The 22,407-nt window shown below is 40.0% G+C and overlaps 1 protein-coding gene across 2 annotated transcripts in view; it reads left to right on the top strand.

Moving 5' to 3' along the window:
- RBMS3 (RNA binding motif single stranded interacting protein 3) overlaps positions 1–21,022 on the top strand; it is an 860,525-nt gene extending 839,503 nt beyond the window's left edge. For both annotated transcript variants that reach the window (XM_063125041.1, XM_063125049.1), the window contains 3 exons: positions 12,856–12,936; positions 14,877–15,004; positions 17,639–21,022. In XM_063125041.1, coding sequence (XP_062981111.1) covers positions 12,856–12,936; positions 14,877–15,004; positions 17,639–17,645 — 216 coding nt within the window. In that variant the 3' untranslated portion in view covers positions 17,646–21,022. The remainder of the gene's footprint in view (positions 1–12,855; positions 12,937–14,876; positions 15,005–17,638) is intronic.
- Positions 21,023–22,407: the final 1,385 nt, after the last annotated feature.

Raw genomic sequence — 22,407 nt, 5'->3', positions numbered from 1 at the left:
CCAAATACCAAAGCATCCACATGCAGAGTGCTTTCAAAGTCCCAACTGGAGATGGAATCCAAACAGGAAGGAGGTCAGGCATTGCGTCGAGAGATGAAACCTAGCAAAGCTTTTTCAGCTTTGCACTAGCGTTTAAGACCTATTCAAAGCCACTTGACAGATAGGTCCTCTGACCTGTAAACCATGCCCATGTGCCACCAGGGCAGAACTGCTCCACCCACTAAGGTGATGCTACAATCTGATTGACAGCTTCTAAGAGTGGCCTCCTTTCCAAATACTCTCAAGTTCCCAGAGAACCAGCAGCTTCAAGGCCACAACAGGGAGTAAGCAAGCTAGATCCTGTGGGAACTTCTTACAGAGATAAGCTTGCAGAGACATCTGACATTCTCAAACTATTTCCTGATAAATCTATCTACTAAGTACAAGGCTGGCCTTGTACCTATACCTGACAATGAGGCTTTTAAACTACTACTTTTCAAGGGCTTCTGCTTCCAGATTCTTTGAGGGATCCATTTTTTTTCTTTGCCTTTCTATATGTTCCATTACACAACCACTAGTTGGTGTTGTGCTATAGTGGAATTGCACAAATACAATAGGGTTTCATGCCACCATTCATGAAAATACCAGACTTGCCTCAATTTTTAAAAAAAATGTTGCAAAAATAACATTTTTTCAGTATGTTTAGAGCTGCTAAATATTTAAAATTATTCTCCTTACTTCGATTTAGTGAAACCTTTAAAATTTTCACCAATTTTCTGCAGGAATGTCCTAGAACCTTTTTCCCCCCATAGCCTTGGAAACAACAGTATAACAGCCCCATTTCAATTACATAGAATTTCTTGCAGAAGGAGACATAATACATATCCTGAATGAAAGGTGTCACTATTCTTAGAAATATAACCATCATTATTTCCCTTTGGAAAGTTTTCATTCTGGTAATTATGTTTTTCTCAGATAGTGGTCTTGGTCGTTGATCATCATACCAATATAATGTTAACTGATGCCCACAGTTCACCTTTCAAAGATATTTTCTTTCTACATTCTCTCCCGTCATTTTTCATTGGTATTATTCACAGGATGAGAGTTTGGTATTTCCTTTTGTCAACCTATCATCTGATTGATTGGACATGCTGTGTATTTCTTTTACGTATACCCTCGTAATGTACACATCACATTTCTTCCCGCAGGGATCTTAATCAGAAAAAGTAATGGCCTTTAGCTTTTCTCATTAGCAAAATGGAAAAGAAACATACCCAATCCATTAGAAATAGACCCTTCTAATAGGAGCTCACACCCACACACACACAAATATGGCACCATGCCAGGCAGCATGGAGACAGTTTACCTTAAAGGGTTTCCAGCCAAAAAGAAAAGAAAAAAATGGCCACCGTTTCTTCATAGTGAACGAACTTAAGCAATTGCAGCTGCTTAACAAGCGTTTAGTATGCCTTTCTGAGGCCGCAATCCTGTGCAAATTTACCTGAAGTTAAGCTCCGTTCAATACAATGGGTCTTATTTCTGAATATATATTCATAGGATTGTTTTATTAATTTATGGCTTTAGAGAGAGAACTATGAGGTAAAGTACACTCAGAAGGATAAACTATGGGTCTCAAAATAGTATTTTTTAAAAAATTGTTGTATCTTGTTCTTTTCTGTTCCTTCTTCCCTGCAACTCCGCTCTCGTGCTTTGCTCCAAAAATTGATAAACTGAATGAAACTTTAACCAGAACAGTCATTGCCTCCTTATTTCTCTATCAAACATTTACCAGAAGCATTCTTCTGGTAGTTGTGTGTCTCTTTCAGTCCTGTCTGAAATTATTTACGATCAGTGCACTGAAATTTCAATGTGGAGACAAGACTTGATTAATTCTTTTTCCATAGAAGTGGATTGCTTTCTTTCCCCCAGCACTGATTTCATTAAATGCTTCTTTGCATTAAAATTCCTAGCATTGACGTTTGTCTTTAGATTGAGGAGGGCAGTGCAGGGTGCTGATGCAGTCAGCTGCATAAATTGGCAATTGTTAGCACTAACTGGGTGGACAAAATGTTGCGGAAACTATTTTCCAGAGAAAATGTTGGTTTTGTAGCAAAAATAAAAAATAAAATAAATCAATGGCATCTTGCCTGAATATTCAACCAAAGACAACTGTATTCAGACCTTTTCTGAAGTGCAGTAGGACTTCCCAAAAATGATCTGAACCAAAGAGGGCTGGTCCTGAGACTTAGGATGCACTTCAAGGCCTTACAGGATTCAGGCCTTAGCTAGACGGGGCTTTATCCTGAAGTGATCCCTGGGATTGTCCCTGTGCGTCCACATGATGCAGAGGGAATCCTGGGATCAGGAAAGGATGATCCTTCCCTTGCCCCGGGATCTCGCCCTCCACTTTAGGCCTGGTTTTTCCACAGTCTCAGGCTGAGCCCGAGACTGCGGAATGTGTAGCCAGGTGTCGCGGTTTGTCCCTGCTCCTCACGGTTCCTCGCGATGAGCTGGGACCCGCGCATCACCCCATCAGGGGTGGGGTGGGGGGAGCAGGAACTTTTTATTTTTTTAAAAAAAGGACTTACCTTTTGCGCAAAGATGCTCCTGTCTCTTTAAAAACAAAAAAAAACAAAATGGCTGGCACGACGCCTCTCCCTCTGAGGTTGTTGCGCACTGCATGTGAACAGAGGGGGAGATCTTGCAATAAAAATATCGCGGGATCTTCACCCCTCCGTCGCACTAGACCACTAGGGTCTAGCTGAGGCCACTGTCTCCATTGACTTGCCAAGGGGAAAATTAAAGGATGCACTTGCAAAAAAAAAAAAACACTGCTGGGGAGAAATCTCACACACATGCCAGCAAGGATCCTGCTGCCCCAAGGGAAATTAGCAGAAGCTGGGCTTTCCTTCCCCTAGTTTACAGGGTGCATCCTTTATGTTTTCCCTGAACAAACCATTGTAGAGAGCTGTTTCCACTGACCTGCATAGTGCATATATAAAGGCTGCAACCCAAAAAAAGGCTGAGGAATGAAAATCCCACCCCCACAAGGTCATTTGGGGCAACAGGACCCTTGTTTGGGTGTGAGCTTCCCCCCATCAGACATCTTTGTGGATTAAGCCTTTATTTTCCGCCTTTGACAACTGCCCCCAGTACACAGCTTCCCTCTTTGTGATGATGTCATGTAGGCCCACCAACATTCCAGGCAGGCCAGATGGGTACGTGGGAGAGGGCCTTCTCAGTGGCTGCTCCAAGGCTCTGGAACTCCCTTCCCAGGGAGGCTAGGCTGGCTCCCTGTGTGCTACAGTTTCAAAGGCAGGCAAAAACTTTTTTGTTTCAGCAGGCTTTTGGAGCTACTCTGAACCTGTGTTAATGTATTGGAACCCCCCTTTTTATAACCTGTTACAGTTTTTTAAAATTTTAACGTGTTTTTAATTTTCCTATAGGTTTAATTCTATTTTAACTTTTGTAATTTATATTTATATGTTTTACTTGTACATGTTTTAATCTTGTAAACCGCCTTGAGTCCCAGTACTTGGGAAAAGGTGGAATAATAATAATAATAATAATAATAATAATAATAATAATAATAATAATAATAATAATAATAATGTGGTGAAGCATCCGAAGCTTCAGAAAATCAAAGCAATGCCTGGCCTCAGGTTTAAAGCGAAGATGATCTTGGCCACAGTGAAGTGGATCACTATCCAAAGCATGTCCTAAAGTGATTCTTCACCCCTGCCTTCCCCCATTAACTATTATTAACTATGTGAAACTGCTTCGTCCTCTGATCAGAATCTATGGACACTGATTTTTTTCACACTAGCAGCCTGCATTAGGAAAAGAGTTGCTAGTCTAAGTAGCACACTATGAGTTAATTGGATAAACAAAGATGGTACAGTTCAAATGATTGTGCTAATCCAGTACAACATTTTCAGTAATTTGTACCTTTTTGCAAGGCTGTGCCTGCCAGCAGTGAAAGAATTTGCTGACTGGACGCAGATATAGTGGGTGGGGGCAAAGCTGGAGAAGATAAGCCCTCTTGAGTGTACGGTTGTGTTTTCCCCTCCTTCCTTCCCTAATCTAGAGAAATTTCAAGATTTTTTTTTTAAAAAAAATAAGTAGATACGCCTTACTGGATTACTATGACTAAAACAAAGCTGTTAGCAATTAGTTATTTTCTGTATAAGTAATGGGATTTGATCATATACTAAAACAAATAACTGTGTATTTATGAGCCAACTCATGCATTTAAAGTATCAGTTGGTAATAGAATGTCTGCTTCACTTGGTAATATTTTCATAGTGCAGCCCTGTGGCAGGATGCTTCCATAAGCACATCAAGTTAGATTAATCTCCAGCCGTCTGCCCAGCCTACATGTAATTTAGGATGCATCCTATGCATATTTAGACAGGAAAAGAAGTCCTCCAACTCCCAGCATGACCCAGCCAGTGTTGCTGGCTGAGGCATACTGGCAGTTGCAGAACTTTTCTTTTCTGCCTATTGCATAGGATTCCGACCTTATGGAACCAAAGGTGTAGGTTTCATTCTCACAGTATGTTTTTAAGTCATGGCTGCATTCATGTTGATCATCCCTGCATCTGACGATATGTGGGGGAAAACTAATGTGAGAGAACTACAGTACTCTTACAGTTACATTATGCTAGGCATGTGGTCCTATTTTTGGGTTCACAATAGATGGATTAACATCAGCTATCCCAGCCTCACAAACACAATACCCACCCTCCACTCCATTCTTCATCCTCCAACAGCTTTCCATAATGTTCCACTGCATCTGGTGATGCGGCAGTTGTCCAAGACATACAACTTCACCAGTGTGATGTTGTGGATTAGCTATGCTTGCAATATCAGATTAGGATGTTGATCTAGGTTAGGATGTTGAACTAGAGCCTGACGTTTCTGTTTTGCCATTCACTTAGTTCATATGCTCTACTGGTAAGTTTGTATTGTACTACATTTCCTTCTTTGACTCTTTTCCTCCAATCTAGTTTGTTCATAATCAAATATATGTGATAAAGTATAGATTTCTAGGCTATCATATCTGTCTAAGAAAGTCCACATAAGTGAATGCACATAATTAAATGTGTGAGTGACCATTGATTTTAGTTGTATGATCAATCTGTGTGAATGCAGCAGTAATTGGATGAAGGTAATACAAAGGTATGTTGAAAGTAAATGAATACACTATTTTTCTTAGAATATTATCATTATCATTTTTATTAATATTTTTGTGATCTAGAGGACTTTCATACAAGGGGAAATCACATTTCTTTAGCATCATTCTGCTTCCTGCTTCTCTTCCACATTTGAAACATGCTGAATTACACGGGAAGAGAGCTGCGACCACATGGCCTGTAATTTAAAACCTCCCAGCCAATATAGTTCAATAGGACAGTGCCCTCTAGTGGGCATTTTATAGCGCAACCTTGACTGCACATGGCAGGAAATCCCAATAAATTCTGACATATTTCAGAAGAATCAGGTTTTCCGAGGTTTGTTTTTTAATGGATTAACTGGGGAAAGGAGTGGGAGATGCACAGGAGGCTCGTGACATCATCAAAATGAGCCGTGAATTTCTGTGAGTGGCCAATCACGAGCATGCTATAAATCAGTCATTTAAAGAAGCCCCTGGTTGACTATAACCACCTCTTACAGATTCTCCTTCCTGCTTTAAACTCTCTTGTGGTGGTTCTGATTATGCTTTCTTAAAGGCACAGTAGAACCTCATTCTATATGATTTCAGTAAAAAGGTGGCCTAACAGGTGCAGGTCATATTTTAGATTTGCACTGTTTATAACTAAATAATTCCTTACAATTGAAACTACTGCATTGATCTTAAGAGAGGATACTCAAAATGGAGATGTAAACAGGTAACTGGTTGTAACACAACTACTACCGAAGAAAAAAGTTCTTCTTCTGAATTTTTATTATTATTTATTATATTTATATACCGCCCCATAGCCGAAGCTCTCTGTGGTTTACAAAGATTAAAACACTGAACACTCAAATGGTTTAATTTGTTTTTAACTGTGCATACTTGTTGTTTTATACTGTATGCTTTTATCTGTACGCCGCTCTGAGATCTTAATGATACAGGGTGGGATATAAATGTTTTAAATAAATAAATAAATGATATACAAATTTTAAAACCATAAAAAGCATAAAAACAGATTATATACAATATCCATTGTAAGGCTTACAGGGCCCAAGGAAAGTCCAAGGAAGAGAGTGGAACATAATTGTACCGAAAACTGCAGAGTTAAGTTGTATCCAGCAGTAATGTGTTTTGCATCAGTTTCTCCCGCTATGCAGACACCTCCACATACTTAGATTAGTGATGTACTGTCTAGACTTGGATTTTAAGAGCTGGCATTAATACTGCAGATCCAAAACTCCTAATTCATTACCACTGTGACACCAAAATATGGGTTTCATCGTGGCCACAGAACAATCAGGTGGCCCTAGCAAAGCCAATTTCAGGTTTTATGTGATGGTTGCATGTAGTAATAAATTGTATGTGCAACCTTCCCAGTGCTTCCAAATATCAGCAGGAATGTAGCTAACATGGCTTGAGACCATTTGACAGTTTGAGAAAGGTTTGGGAGAGCTTCGCATATACGACCAAAAGCTCATACATGCACATCATTTTAAGGGTGATTTTTCATAACCTTTTGCAAATGTATGTGGAACAGATTCATGTTGGGGTGGGAAAGAGAAAAAAAGCCTTGTTTCTGAGGCAACCAACAAATGCCCACACCCTGATACAGTCACACGTGGTTGACTAATTGGGGCAGAATGTGGATGCTTATCTAACCTAGTGCTGTAGTCCTGGACAACATATGTATCCGGATACATATCTAGATGTACATCAGGACATGGATGCCGTCCATCCACTCTGTGTTACTTCACTGAGACGTATTCAGCACTGTATGAACTTCAGCTGGAAAATGCGGGCTTGGCTTCAGTTACTCCCAGACTTGATTATTGTGATGTGCTCTACATGGGGTTGCTTTTGAAGGCAGAGTGGAACCGTTAAGGCCCAGTTCTATCAATTGTGCCCTCAGTGATCGGAAGCCCTTGAGGTATCTGCTCCTTCAATGCAGGACAGGAGGTGTAGTGGAGGCAATTTGCCTCCCCCTCCTCTCACCCTGCAAACTTCACTAGATGGGTGCTTTAGATGTGGGAAGGGGAAGGAGGCTGGAAGAGGCTCAAGATAACTCATATATCCTTGGCCTAATCTACACCAAGAAGGATATTGCACTATGAAAGTGGTATATAAAAGGCAGGAGCCACACCAAGCAGCACATAGCACTACGAAAGTGGTATGAAAGCAGTACGTGGCATGTGTCAATGGGCCCCAACACTTGTCAGTGTTGAAAATACTTACTGATTCTGCTTTGACTCCGGCGTAGTCTACACTAAGCAGGATATGGCACTATGAAAGCGGTATATAAAAAGGCAGGAGCCACACCAAGCAGGATATAGTGGTATGAAAGCATTATATGGTCTGTATCAATGGGCCCCCAAAGTGTGGCTCTTGCCTTTTATATACCGCTTTCATAGTGCTATATCCTGCTTTAGACCTATCATCCTCCTCTCAATAATAGGCAAGCTCTATGCTCGATTTTTATCTAATAGACTAACTGACATCCTCGAGGCCAATGATGTTGTCACGGAAGCCCAAGCTGCCTTTAGAAAGAATCACTCCACTTCTGATCATGGTCTGATTCTTTTTCACTTAGCCGAGAAACATCTTAAGTTTCTACGTAGCAAACTGTTTGTCGCCTTCATGGATCTGAAGTCCGCTTTCGACTCCATCCCTAGAACTAAACTATGGGAGAAATTAGATAAAATCCTGGTGGACAAAAGACTTCTTAATCTTATAATGGTTCTATACAGCGACAGCAGGATGCAAGTTAGATGTGGCACACAGGGACAGCTTTCAAATGAAATTCCTATGTCTAGAGGAGAAAGACAGGGCTGTATCCTCGCACCTACACTATTTAACTTATACATAAATGATATTGAGGAGGCCCTGTCTGACCATGAAGGACACTTGCCCAAACTTGGCGCAAGGAAAATTCCTATTTTACTTTACGCAGACGATGCTGTTATTCTCTCCCGCTCTAGACCTGGTTTGAAACATCTTTTAATGAAATTCTCCAACTTTTGTTTGACCAACGATCTGAAAATTAATTTTGAGAAATCTAAAGTAATGGTCTTTGAAAATAGATTTTCTCAACGTCGGTGGTCCCTTGATGGGCATATCCTGGAACAGGTGAAATTTTTCTCTTACCTGGGGCTGCTTTTCCATCATACCCTGTCCTGGAGTGCCCATAGATCGGCCACCCTTAATAAAGCTTCAGTCAGTTCAGCTGTAATAACACGCTTTTTCTTTACTAAAGGGGGAATGTTTATACCGTCTGCCATCGAAGTGTTTAATGCCAAGTCTGCAGCCCAGCTTTTATATGCCTCCAATATCTGGATAGGGGGATTAACATCTGAGATAGGTAGGCTGCAGACAAGGTTTTTGAGGACCCTTCTTCAACTCCCAAAGTGTGTCCCTAATTCGGTACTTTTGTTGGAAACCGGGGAAAGCCCTCTTTCGCTTAGGGCTTTGTGGTCTGCCTTAAAATTTTGGATGGAAGTTTGGAAGGATGGAAGTCTTTTTGGGAGGGGCTCAGGTCTGCTTCCCTGTCTGGCTCAGGACAACTACGTGAACAGCTGGTCCAAGCTTCTTGCCAGGAAGGCAGCTTCAATAGGTCTTTCCTCTTCCCTCCTCCTTAATCTGGGCTTGAATTTTGCTTTTAAAGCTATCAAACAAAGACTGTGGGATATAGCCTTCTGCGACTTACGCGCTCGCTCTCATGTTTCTTGCTCTCCCAGTGCATTGCAGGTTCATTACGTTGGGCCTCTTCAGCTGGCTGACTATCTAAAGAACTTGTCGGTCGCTAAATATCGTATTGCCTTCTCCAAGGCCAGATGCAATGTTTATTCTATTGAATTACTTCAGGGCAGATATGCTGGTATCCCTTATCAGGAACTACGGTGCCCCTGTAGGAATACGGAAGTGGAGACGATGGAGCATATCCTTCTGTCCTGTAGCTTTTATAATCAGGCCCGCCATCTTATGATTACCCCATTGTTGAGCAAACTGCCCAGAACTTCAGGCAAATTTTATGTTAAGTTTCTGTTGGAAGATAAGTCCTCAAGTGTAACTTTGGCTGTTGCTAAATTTCTTACAGTGGCGGCCAAGATTAGAGCTCTTTGTGTATTAGACTAAAGTTGATAATAGCTCTAACTGTATGATTTCATGTCTGATTCTTGTGTTTGGTTGTTTGTTGTTTGTTTCTTTTCTTTTTATGGATCTATAGAGCGCAATAAAAAAAGTTAAGTTATATCCTGCTTGGTGTAGATTAGGCCCCAGCCCCTCCAAGTCCCCTGCCTGCCCACTGAAACGGTCCCCTCCCTGTTTTTCTCCTCACAGAGGTTGAATTTCCAACCTCAGAGAGGCGGCCTTCATGGTCCTCACTGTGCCAGCTACAAGGGGGAGGGAAACGGGATCTTTCCCCCCCCCCCTTCCCAGGTCACAGTGCTATCTCCAACTTCAGATTGGGAAAAGAACCACCTGGTTGGTTTTTGTTACTTTTAAGATGGCTGGCTGTAGTTAGAGACTCCAGGGCACAATTGTGATCTATATTAAAATACAAAGAGGAGTTAATTCTTAAGAAGCTGTGTCTGTTTTTAGTGGAACAGGTAGCACCACTGAATCACTGTTGTGGCAAGTGGCAACAAGGACAAGTAAGGACCTACCTGTCCTTCCTGAGGAAGTTCTATACAGTTTCAAGTAGTAGAAGATAAAAACTAACCTGCTGCAATATAGATTCCTTGCCAGAAGGGGAAGATTTGTCTTTGGTAGAAGGTTCCAAACCATTCTCCGGCTTTATTGAATGGTTTATGCAGTTTTTGTGTGCCAGAGGTATGCAGGCTGAAACTAAACAGAGGGCTATTTTTCTCTCTTCAGTGGGGAAGCATGGTTTTGTATTGCTGACTGACTAGCTAGCTTTCCTGGAGATGCCCCACTGGACACGTTATTTCACACTTTGCAGCGGCATTTTGAACTGAAGTAAAGTAAGGTGATTCATAGATTTCACTTTGTATCAAGGAAGCAACTGTTTCACAGAATCTGTGGCAGATTCTGTGGCTCATCTAAGGAGTTCGGCAATTCTGTGAGCCTGACACTTCTGTGCAGTAATGGATAACAGAACAATTGGTCTTTGGGGGTCTCCAGTGAAGACTTGCATTAAAAGTTGTTTTCAGCCAGCTATACAGCTGACCTCTCTTGGCCCAAAGCCATGGAAATAGAAGAACTGCAGGTTCAGTCTGCAGCTCTTTGTCACTACAGGAACAGTTCATCCAAGGGAGAGTTCATCTCAGTCTGACAAAAGGACCGAATTTGTCACTCATACCTCCCTCATCAGTGCATCCTACTAGCACCAAGGACTTTACAGGAAAATGCTAGCCAGCTACAATCCTCAGTGAAGCAGGAGACTGAGCAGTATTTCCACTGCCTGGGCACCCATCATTCAAAGACGTGTTGTTTCATGAACTTTGTTTGCAGCAACTGTTCGAAATGGGGACCCTTAACTAGGACATGGCCAAGGCGTGGGCCTTTTTCACACTGTCTGCCCGGCCCCAACTGCACTAAATGGGAGTGAGAAAGGCACTTATATAGCCCATTTCCACTTTTCATTCCAACTCTTGAAATGGTTGGCTGTAATGCAAAACAATTGTAAAATTTGCCCTGACTTGTCTATGGAGGTGTCACCTCCTGCTGCAATGCTTATTCAGTTTTACCGAGAATTTCCATCAAAGTCAAGATATTATTGCCTGAATGGCTTTCACCCTCAGTGTTTCAAAATATTTATGTTGTTTACCCTGCTTTTCTTTGTCACAATGTTGTGATATAGTAGGTGTCTCAGAGCAAAGTGATCCAAGCTTCATTTAGGATAGGTATTTTGAGGCATTTAAAATGAACAATAAAATAAAATACTTTCAGTGCTTCCTTTTTTTTTTAATGTGGCAAATCTATTCTCTTTTAATTGTTTTAAAATTCATCAAGCGCATTCTGGGAACATTTGGCTCCTCTGCGCATCTTTGAAGTTCCAAGGTGTTGTAGGTATTTTTGTCAGTGAATACAGCTTGGATAGTGGCAAAACAGAGACATGTCTAGATGTGACAACTTAATACTGATAGGACATTGAAGGATCTGAGCAATTTGTTGCCTTCAGCCACAAATTCTTCTATAAGCAATGGAGGAAAGGAATAATGCTGTAAGAGTGTCAGAAAAACACTTGTAATTAAGGACATTTCTATAGCACTTGAGGGCAAGAGCTTTTCAGGAGGATTTCTAATGTTGATAGCTAAGAAGAGTTCTTGGAAATTAAAAACAATTCATGCGTAGAAGGAAATCAAGTTAGCGGTCCTAGCTATAAAAGGGGAAACTCTGAGACATCTGTTCCTTTTCTGTATTTTGCCTTCCCTGCTATTTTTTCCCCTTCAGGTCTCTAGAGATTTAATTGTTCTCATTTTAAATAGCTGTAAGGTAGAATGGATGAAGACTGTGATCCTATGCAGATACTTACATAAATAGCAGTTCCATTGAAATCAGTGAGACTTCCTCCAAAGTAAGTGCAATTGAGAATGTGAAACGTAGCTGTAATGTTCAGACAACTTGCTTAGGAGGAATCACACTGGCTTCAATTATGTTACTCATAAGTGTGTTATTCTCCTACATTTTTTTTTTATCATGTACAGGTGTCAATTAGAGAAGACTCTTCAGGCTCAGAGACCAAGTGCTTAGCACTTTTACAAAGTCGTGAATGCTTATTTATGTGAAGGCCAAATTAGACATGTCAGTGAATACATCACTTGTTTTTTGTGTCTTTTCAAGAAACCATTTATAGCAGGTACTGAGGCGGGGGTAGGTACTTTGGTGTATGGTAAGGTGGGGTAAGTCTTTCTGCCCCTGCCACAGTCCAACAAATATTCCCACCCCCTCAGCTACTATTAACGCTCAGGAGGAATTTTTAATTGGTGCCAAGCCTAAGAACCACCAGAGGGTGGGTAAGGTAGAATTTTCTTTGTGATTGGGAGTTGGGGGGGGGGTGTTAGAAAGAGGTTAACTCCATTCCTATGCACCATGGTCCTGATGAAAATCACTTCTCATTCCTGCAATTTTTATTTTTTTTAGGGTGCTGGAGTGTCGTGTTTAGTGTCATGCCTAATTTGACCATTAGTTTCATAGTACTATTTTTAAAAATCCTACACTATTCATACATTAGCAGGCTGTGCTATTATCAATGATTTTGATTCAAGCAACATAAAGTATTAATGATTTTCAATTGGAGAGAGAGCAGCATGGGCTTAATTTTCCAGGTCAAATCAATGGAACTTAGAAGAGCTTAACTGGATTGTGACCATTGTCTATTATGTAAGGTAATTTCACATGACTGTGTTTGTCATAGGATAAAGATAGAATAGAGTTGGGCAACATGGCACCTCAATTGTGTAGATTGGCCATGTGGAATTGATTTTTTTTTTAAATCGTGTAAATGCAGCAGTACTTTCTATAAATGTGAAGTTACTAAGCAACTTACTTAATAATCAACTATCACTTTCAAAGGACATCTTGATATTGTTTAGTAGATTGAAAGTGCTAATGTTATATGATATAGCTTGTTTACATTAATTGGGTCCAGTATGGTAACCATTCCAATAAATGAATCTAGCAAGACTTTCTTTTTTCTTTTCTTTCTAAATTCCTAAATTAAATTTGCTTTTGCCTTATTCTAGTACATGACGGCTGCTGCACCTATGCAAGGGACCTACATTCCCCAGTATACTCCTGTGCCTCCAACAGCTGTCCCTCTTGAAGTAAGTCCACCTTATCTATGCTTGTACATATCAAACATGCCTTGTTTCGATCTCTTTGGGGGAGCAACATTGGCATCACCTGCTCATTTTTCTTTATCTCCCTTTCAAGATATAGGCAGGTTTCATTTCAGTTTTGGTTTCCACCAAAGACAAAATAGAATATTCCATTGAGTGTTTGTTCTTCCTGAAGGTGGAGGAGGTGGGAGGGGAAGGGAAGCAAAGGAACAACAAGTCATCATCAGACTGCAAATACAAAAGAGGTTCAAGCAGAGAAGACTGTGGAAAAGGGGGTTGATGCTCTCCTTAGCATAAGACTTTTTGCCGTAAGTGATTGCTGAAAGCCAAGCGCCACCAGAAATCATGAACTCAGCAAAGGAAACCTTCCTCTTGTATATGCAGACCTGGAGGATGCTGCACTGACTGAGTGCTTATTCATCCTCGATGAAGGATTTACTCCCTCCCTCCATGGGGCTGAGTCCTGCTGATGACAGCCTAATGAGTAAGTATGTCCTCGGCACTGTAGACCACAAGCCACCCAGAAAGCTGCAGTCTGACCTCTGCCGGTGTTCATCTTCATAAGGCCTGGACAAACAAGCAAACGGGAAAAAGAGGGACCCTTGAGGGGAAAAAAGAAAGGTGGCGTTCATTCTTAAATTCATACGTGTATTTTTGGTTCCTCACAGTTTCATCTTAGCCTACTTTTCATCCAATTATATGTGATGGACACAGCATGGACTCAATTATTGTGTCTTGAACTATGCTTCCTTTAGAGTAGATTTGCCACTTCTTGAATAGTTGGGGATGCTTTTTCCTCAAGAAGCTGTGTTGGCACACTTCCACTATAAATATTGGGCCTTTTCACATGGTTGCCTGCAGATATTGGTTCTCCTCAATAATCACCCCCATGCATTAGATACATCACTACTATTTCATCCATCTTTTGAAATCTTTGCAGTACAATGATTTTTTAAAATTCTCTATCATGTTTTGTTGTCAACATTAACCCAAACACCTGTTTTAAACATTCTTTTTTAAAAGACAACTATGCTACAATTTTTTAAAAAGCATGCTGATTCAAAGCACTTCTTAAAAGCAATTGGCTACCTCATCAGCAGAAACAAAAAAATCTGAATAATCTCTACTTAGTTACATAGGATTCCAGCAAGAACAAAACTGCATTTTGGGGCTATTACTTCTAGTTCTGCACACTGGAATGCAAGCGTGAAGTTATTGTAACCAGTAGTGTCCACCAGTTATTAAAGGGACACAAATAGAGAAACAAAAATTAAAATGCTTTTGAGAACTATTACATAAAATAATAAATTTGGTTATCAAAACAGCAAAAAAACTAAGATTATTTTTTGCCAAATTCTTAAGTGTAATGTATGTGCACAATTTTAAAAACTACAGCAAACTGCTGTAATGATTTATCTGTGTTACCTATATAGAAAATACTTTTTGAAATACCCTTACATTCTTGTTCAAAGCATGATACAGATGCTGCAATTCATGTATCACATTCCCAACATGCCTGCTTGGTGGGGCTTGATTCTGATCTCTCGCTACAATGAAGAAAGAAGAACTCCATTGATCAGTATTAAATCATCCAATGAGATTCGAATCAGGCCAGCCATGCATACGTGATAAACTAAAATAGTCTACGGTATGTGGATTTCAACAGTGCTTTATAAGGCGGAAGCCTTCAGCAGACCTTCTATGCAAAGCTGTAATCATGGCATGCCTCTCTTTTAAATGTGTAGCATTTATGTCGTATCAGCATGTGGCTTCTGATATACCTGACACTCAACAATATAATGCAATGGTGCAGCTGCACAGAAATAATGAGGCTGGTAAAATTATGCTGACTTTCTCCTCCTGGATGTCACTGATATTTTTATTAAAAGCAGTAAGGCCCTCTGTGTTCCTGTTTGTTTCTTCAGGGTGTTGTCACCGATACCTCTCCACAGGCAGTAGCACCTTCATCACAGGAAGCCAGTGGTCAACAGCAACAAATGGCAGTGGATACATCCAGTGAACATGCATCTGCATATTCCTACCAACAGTCAAAGTAAGCTCATGGTGTCCATTGATGTGTAAATCAGGTAGACGTTTCTCTGGGATGTATATTAGTAGTTCCACTGTAATTCAAAGATGTGTTGAACTGGCATCAGTATGTGGATGGACAAACGGACAGACAGATAGATAGATAATAGATGGATGGATAGATAGATGATAGATGACTTTGAAAGAGGACTAGATGGACCCTTGCTCTGATCCAACATGGCCTTTCATATGGCTCTTCTTAAAGTGCTTCACAGTCTGTGTTTACCACTCCAACAACACTAAGAGGTAGGTGGCTGTTACTTCCATTTTATACACAAGTGCTGCAATACTATGTACATTAATCCACAGTTAGCCCCATTTAATTCAGTGTGACTTACTTCAGAGTAAACATACATTGGATTGTGCTGAGGGAATTGATGCTTAGATACGGCAATATTCTAAGGCCAAACAACATCAAATGCATGGTAGAGTTGAAGCACAAACGCAAATCCCCCAAACTGTTGTTTTTATACTGTTGTTTTTATGTTTTTGATGGTTTTTAAAATTTTGTGTACTTTTTAATGTTTACCATTTTTAACAGTTGTAAACTGCCCAGAGAGCTTCGGCTATGGGGCGGTATATAAATGTAATAAATAAATAAATAAATAAACTGAAGCCCTACTATATAGCCGTGTGTTTCCCATATGTCTGATAGCCAAGGCCAGTATTTTTTTTTTCTGAATTAAAACTGGAAACATTTATTGCATTTTGTATACCGCCCCTTAGCTGAAGCTCTCTGGGCAATTCATATAAGATAAAAACACTTAAAAACAATAGACAAAAATTAAAAACCACAAAAACATGCAATATGCACATACATTTAAAACCACTATAACAACTTTAAAAACGATGAGCCAAAAACAGACCCAAGCTCATTACATATTGCTAAATGCCTGGGAGAAGAAAAAAGTCTTGACCTGGTGCCAAAAAAATGACAATGTCGGCACCAGGCAGGCCTTGTCAGGGAGATTGTTCCACAGTTTGGGGGCCAGCACAGAGAAGGCCCTCTCTCTTGTTGCCACCCTCCAAGCTTCCCTTGAAGTAGGCACCCGGTGGAGGACCTTAGATGTTGAATGTAGTGTTCAGGTAGGTTCATGTCTGGAAAGGCATTCCATCAGATATTGTGGTCCCAAGCCGTGTAAGACTTTATAGGTTAAAACCAACGCTTTGAATCGGGCTCAGAAACATTCAGGCAGCCAATGCATGTGGGCTAGAGTAGGTCTTATATGCTCAAACCTTCTGGTCCCAGTTATCAATCTGACCACTGCATTTTGCACAAGCTGCAGCTTCCAAACCGTCTTCAAAGGCAGCCCCACATAGAGTGCATTGTAGTAATCTAATTTGGACGTTACCAGAGCATAGACAACTGAAGCCAGGTTATCCCTGCCCTGATAGGGGCATAGTTGGGCCACCAACTGAAGCTGGTAGAAGGCACTTCATGCCAGCAAGGTCACCTGAGCCTCAAGTGACAGAGATGGTTCTAGGAGAACCCCCAGGCTACGAACCTGCTCCTTCAAAGGGAGTTCAACCCCATCCAGAACAGGTTGAACTTCACTCTGATACTGAAGGAAGGCCTATTTATGAGATGCTCACCTCCTGGGTTTCTGTATGAGCCACTGATCTAAACATGCCCTCCTACTGGAAAGAGGCAAAACCAAAGCAGTGACTCGTGCCAAAATGTAATGTTTGAGACAGGTAAAGCTACTGCATCTCTGCATAGGCAATGACTAAATACTTTGGATCCACAGGAGCTATTTTATTATTTAATTAATTTATCTCTCATTGCACATTAGTGGTTTTCTCACAGCATGATACTGTTCCACAGAACATAGTTCAAGAATTACTACTCTAGCCCATGTAAGACAGGAAATTTCCCCCCCTGGTCACACATTGGCGCACAAGCCCTTCCTTTCTGGCTGGCCCAGGCAACCTAGAGAGATTCTGGGCAGTCACTGTAGGAGATTTATAAAATGTTCATTGAGTAGACATCAGGGCTATGTATATTGCTGGGGCAAAATGCCAATACAAACTGTAGGGAAACCAGCTGTCGATTGTTGTGTGAAAGAACTTGTGAGGTCCATTCTGGTATGGATCAAAAAAATCCTGGGCTGATCATGTGCTCAGAAGGTAAAGCACCCTATTCATTCATTCTTTGCATGCACCTTTCTGCCTGAGCTATTATTTTGCACTTGGCTCTGGTTGATAGACCTCAGGGTTCTAGTAAAACCCCAAAGTACATCTTGCAAGCCTGAAGTTTGCTCACCCCTGCCAACACTTTTGTCTACACTGTCAGACGTTCCTATCAGCTCCCATTTGTTATCTCTAGAGCTAGATGGACCAGTGATCTAATGAGCTAAAAGACAGTCTCATATGTTCCCCGTGCGTTTTTAAAGTTCTTTCCTTCCTTTTATTATGCTCAAATCAATTCACAGAAAGATGCACATAATTAAAGATGTGTCTATAATGCATTCTCCCTAGGCTAAGTAAGTTTAACTTGGATACATTTTAAAGAAAATTGTGGGGGTGGGGTTTAAAGGGCAAGAGGCTATTTCTAAGTTATTTTGACTTAATTGTTGCTTTAATTCAATTGTTTTTGCAGACAATAAACAGGACTGAAAAATGTCGGTCTGAAAAGTTTGCCTTGAATGGAGAAACTTCATTGAACAAGAAGTTGGCTTCCAGTTTGCACAGGCGTCAACAGATTTTTTTTCCCTTTCATTTTCTACCTTACCCAACAAAAACAAAACAGTGTTTCTATGTGCTGTGCAAATTGTTCAGTCATGTAGTCTGATAGTTTTATTTTTGCTATTTTTTTATTAAAAAAAACCCATGCTGAAACATTGGGTTGATATTTCATCTGAATGAACATTTGAAATTCAGAATTTACTTGGAAGTGTAGATAGATTTGTTTTTGTTTTCCAAAACAACAACAGAGAACCAGTGATGTCAAGAGGGAGCAAGCTGAGATGAAAACTAATGGTCTTCCTCAAGAATCCAGCTTCTCTTTTTCCCCTTCTTGTTGAAGTTAAGTGTGTCTTTCATTTTGAGTTTTTTGTTTTGTTTTTTTTAGAAATGTTTAGGTAAGGTTTATCTTGAATCTTAATTGCCTTAATTTTAAGGACGTCAAAGGCTCTCAAGGCAAGCTGTCAACGTCTGGGTAGAAGAAACGAGAATGAAATCAAACTTATACCAGTATCAGCTGGTGCTGAAGTTCAACAGACTGAATTTTTAGGGTGAACAAAAAAATTATAAACTGTACAGTTTGGCAGAAAATGATTTTTCTTCTTTTGAAGAAAACCTGTTGATAAAGAAACTGTGGCAACTTCAAGAATTGGGAAAAAAAACATGGAGACTTTTATGAACTTTCTTAGTGTTGACAGAGAAGAATCTAGAAGGCTAAAGTGTTTTACAATAAAATTATTGAACTGGGGGGGTATCAACTTGCATTTTAAGGAATGCAGGATTTTTTTTTCTTGCAGAATGGAGATTTTTTTTATTTACAAAACGTGATCGCTGGCAAAAGCATTAGTGCTTTTTATCTGCAGTCTTTTTTATGAGCTTTAAAAAGTTTTTAGTCTGCTTTGCTTGTCACATTGCAAACACCTAGCTTAAAAGCATTGGGGGGGGGGGAACGTAAGTAGATAGGAGCTTATGGTCAAAAAAGTGCAAAAAAAGCAATAGCTAGAAGAAATTGTTGACAATTTCTGTAGTCTTTCCTAGTTGTGAACAAATGCAGCCTATGGATGGCCTATTTTATACCAAAGATGAAATGACACCCTACCACAGTCCAGAAGATAGAGGGTTTTTTTCTTATTTCTTTCCTTTTTAAAAAAAATATCTTTATTTGACCTACATGGCCGGACCAGTTCTTATCTTTGTGTTTGTTTAAACTATCTTCCACTGGTATTTTACATCCTACGCACTTAGGCTTCTAATGGAAAGTTCTGAGTAGTTGGTACTTAGCAGCGCTTAGCAGCATTTCCCAGCATGAGGAAGAGATGGTTTGCCAGCTATTCTACCCGGGTGCGTTTTAACTTTGCTGAGCTTTTCTGCTGCATTGTCTGATTTCTTTTGTACTGAAACTACAGTCTTCCTTTTTCATAGCATCCCACAGGTTCATTTCTTCCCCTCTCCCTGTGTCATCTTCCAGTGTTCAGAACCAGCCATCATCATTTTGCATTTTGGTGGTGTGTTCAAGTCACTTAGAAGATGTCGCTGAACATAGGTGATCAATGTTTTCATTTAACTCTCCCATGCAAGAAGAAAGTTAAAAATGGCTCACGTTAATTCTTTCATGCAAGCATGAATTTAATAATCACTTTATACTAACTGGCTTTCTGTTGTCTTAATATGTTTGCTGACAATCACTAATTAGTTTGATTAGGCAAAAGACAATAACAAGTAAATTGAATCAGTGCAAACTTATTTTTAAAAGAGAAAAGAATATATGGAATTTATATATGGAGGATACCGTGTCCCGTCCCCCCCAAAAAAGAGGGTAGCGTTTCATGCAGTGACAATTTGGGGACGGTACCTCCAAATTTTGCCAGTCCCCCAGCAATGTATGGGGAAAGTTTTGAAAGCATGCATTCCATTCATTTCCAAATTCCTTGTTCTCCACTAGTTCCCCCAAATTTACAGGTGGCACAGTCCACTGAGAATATCTTCCATGGATGTGCTATTTAAACGAAGGGGAGTTAAGCAGGAACATGAGTGTGCCCATGGAGCCTAGACAGGTTCCTGGAGGCTTCAGCTTCAGCTTCAAAATTAGAACTGCTATTGATGAATATGGCAATGAAGTTCAGTAGTTCTTTTCTCTATAGCAGGCAGAAAGATCTAGCAAAGGAAGCACCTAAAAAGAAATAAACCAAAAGATTTAAATGGTCCTCCATCAGGAAAAAAAAGGATGAAGGATTCACTGCAATGGCTGTGGTGTATTCAAAACAGGGTAACAATACTGAAAAGGGAAAATACAATATGAAAAATAAATTAAAATAAAGCAGGTTTCCTTTGGATCAACCAGATTCAACTGCCCCAGTTGTAATATTAAGAATACAATCCACTAACTATGATTTCCACACAAGCCCCAAATGAAAGGAAATTAGGTTTGTGTAAGAGCACTGTCAGAGGATTGCGCAGAGTCTGTGGTTACTTTAAGTGACTTTTAAAAGAATTGAGTATTTTTTTAAGAATACTAAAAACTTTTCCTTATTTTTAATGTTGTATCTCGTGTTTGGTGGGGATGGGGTTGGGTTACCCAAATAAATGGCTGCTAAATATGCAACATTACAACGCAAAAAAAGAAAAGAAAAAGAAAATAGGACATAATATAGTCAACTGGCAGAGCCAAGAGAACCTGGTTATTTGAGATTCTGAAAGCACGTGTAGTTTCATCTGGCTACCTATGTGCTCTTCTGACTAAAAGGGCCACAGCACAGAGAAAAAAAGTTTCAATATTATGTAAAGACCTCTAGCTTCTTCCTTTCTGTCATGTGCTTTGCCATTGCTGTTTACCTTCTGTGAGCATCAGTTTCTTTTTATTTTCCTTCAGAAAAGGGTGTGCCTACTGGAAGGGGGTGTGGGAAAAATAATCAAGCCAGCCTTATTTTCTTCCTTTTTATGCTCTATCTTTTCCTGTGTTTATAAATAGAGGTTATCCTCCTGTGGCACAATTCTGTCAAATATTGAAGAAGAAAAAGCACGTGTTTGTTTTTAATTGTTTCTGTATAAATTCTAGTTTGGTGCAAAGAAAAGTCTCATTGCCGTTGACAGTGAGGCTGCAAGGTAGCTACCGTGTGGCTGATGGATATGCTGAGGTACCTTCCTGGTTCTTGTCAAAACTCTGCTGCTTTATTCATACGTTCTAATCATTATTATTATTTTGGACTTGTTTAAAAAAATCATGTTAAACCATCACAGTGAAATCATTAAGAATATCAACAAGTAGATCATAGCTATCACTTCAGGTGCCCAAGGACATTGGCTTAGGGACGGGTGAGAGAATTCCATTCAGTTTGCATTTTGATATGAATTTACCCAATTCATGTGCATGAACGTCATCAGATGAGTGTTTTATTGCACGCTCGTTACTCCCCACTTACGGATATTTGTGGGTCCTTTTGAAGATGACGGACGCCTCCCATGTGACTCCTGCTCCTTCTTGCCTTCTTTCCATCGCAACATGGACCCTTTTTAATCCGATTTTTTTAATGGAATGTGCCGCCATTTCCTGCTGTGTGTGGGAAAAGCAGCGCAATAAAAATGGCCACTGAATGGGCCATGTAGTCATTGTTTATTTCCTCTTTCTCTGTGTGAAGAAAGAGGAAGTATTGTAGGACAGAAGCGAGGAGGAAAGCGACAGTAAGGAAACACTATTTCTAATTATTCTTTGGCATTCACACTTCTCAGAACTTTTCAATGCAATTCTGTGAACAAAACATGAATACAATAGTGCACACATTAGGGTGGAAATCAGTGCACAGCAATGTGTATATTAATGTGCGGGGGGGAACCCTACAAAAAGCACTAAATAAGGGAAACTCATTTGTAAAATGTGTATATTAGGGAAAATGCATACAAAGAGGCATATATGATGAGAAATGCACATGATAATGCATTCACATTTAGTGCTGACAGCTTGTGGTTTTTCTTCAAAAAGTTGCAAACCAATTCAGAACTGGGACAAAATGGATTGGAAAAATGATGGGAGTAACAGAGAGTAACTGGAATTGGCAGATGTGTCCATCATTACCTTTTGTTTAAATTGTTTGATTTCTTTGTGACATCCTACAATCTTTGTCATTTTCTAAAAGGAAAAAGAAGAAGTATCTTCTGTTCCGTCTGATTGCCCCACTTTGATATGCTGACAAGTTGGTTAACAGCCTAAAAGCAAGTCCATATAACTGTGTTTGGCACTGCGCTGCTATACATGGCCACTGAATTTCAACATGCCCCGAGAAAACCAAGGGATGTCCCTTCATTCTAAATTTATTTTTATTAACGATTTGATCTGCATCACTCCTATGGGTCTTCCAGGGTGTCACAAAATCTAGCTGCAGTATTTGTAAGATGGGGACTTAATATGTTGGCATTGTACAGATCATGCTTCCTGGTTTGCAGCCCTACTCTATATAGTACATCCCAGAATGTCAACCTTGGTCTACCCAAAAGCAAAGGGTTTTGTGCACTTGGTGAAAGTTCTTTGTGAATAGCAATTGCCGTGACATCTTACGCAGAAAGGGGCATCTTCCAAAAAGCCTTTGTTGTTCATTAAATTATTTAATTAAGAATTTCCCTACCAATTTTCAGTAATGTCCTTGCTCTTAAAGGAGATTGAAAATGTTTATGCATTTGTAGTTGAAATCTGCA

Source organism: Elgaria multicarinata, chromosome 1 (assembly GCF_023053635.1).
Source record: "Elgaria multicarinata webbii isolate HBS135686 ecotype San Diego chromosome 1, rElgMul1.1.pri, whole genome shotgun sequence".
NCBI classification, from domain to species: Eukaryota; Metazoa; Chordata; class Lepidosauria; order Squamata; family Anguidae; genus Elgaria; species Elgaria multicarinata.
This window is presented reverse-complemented; position numbering and strand designations above follow the sequence as displayed.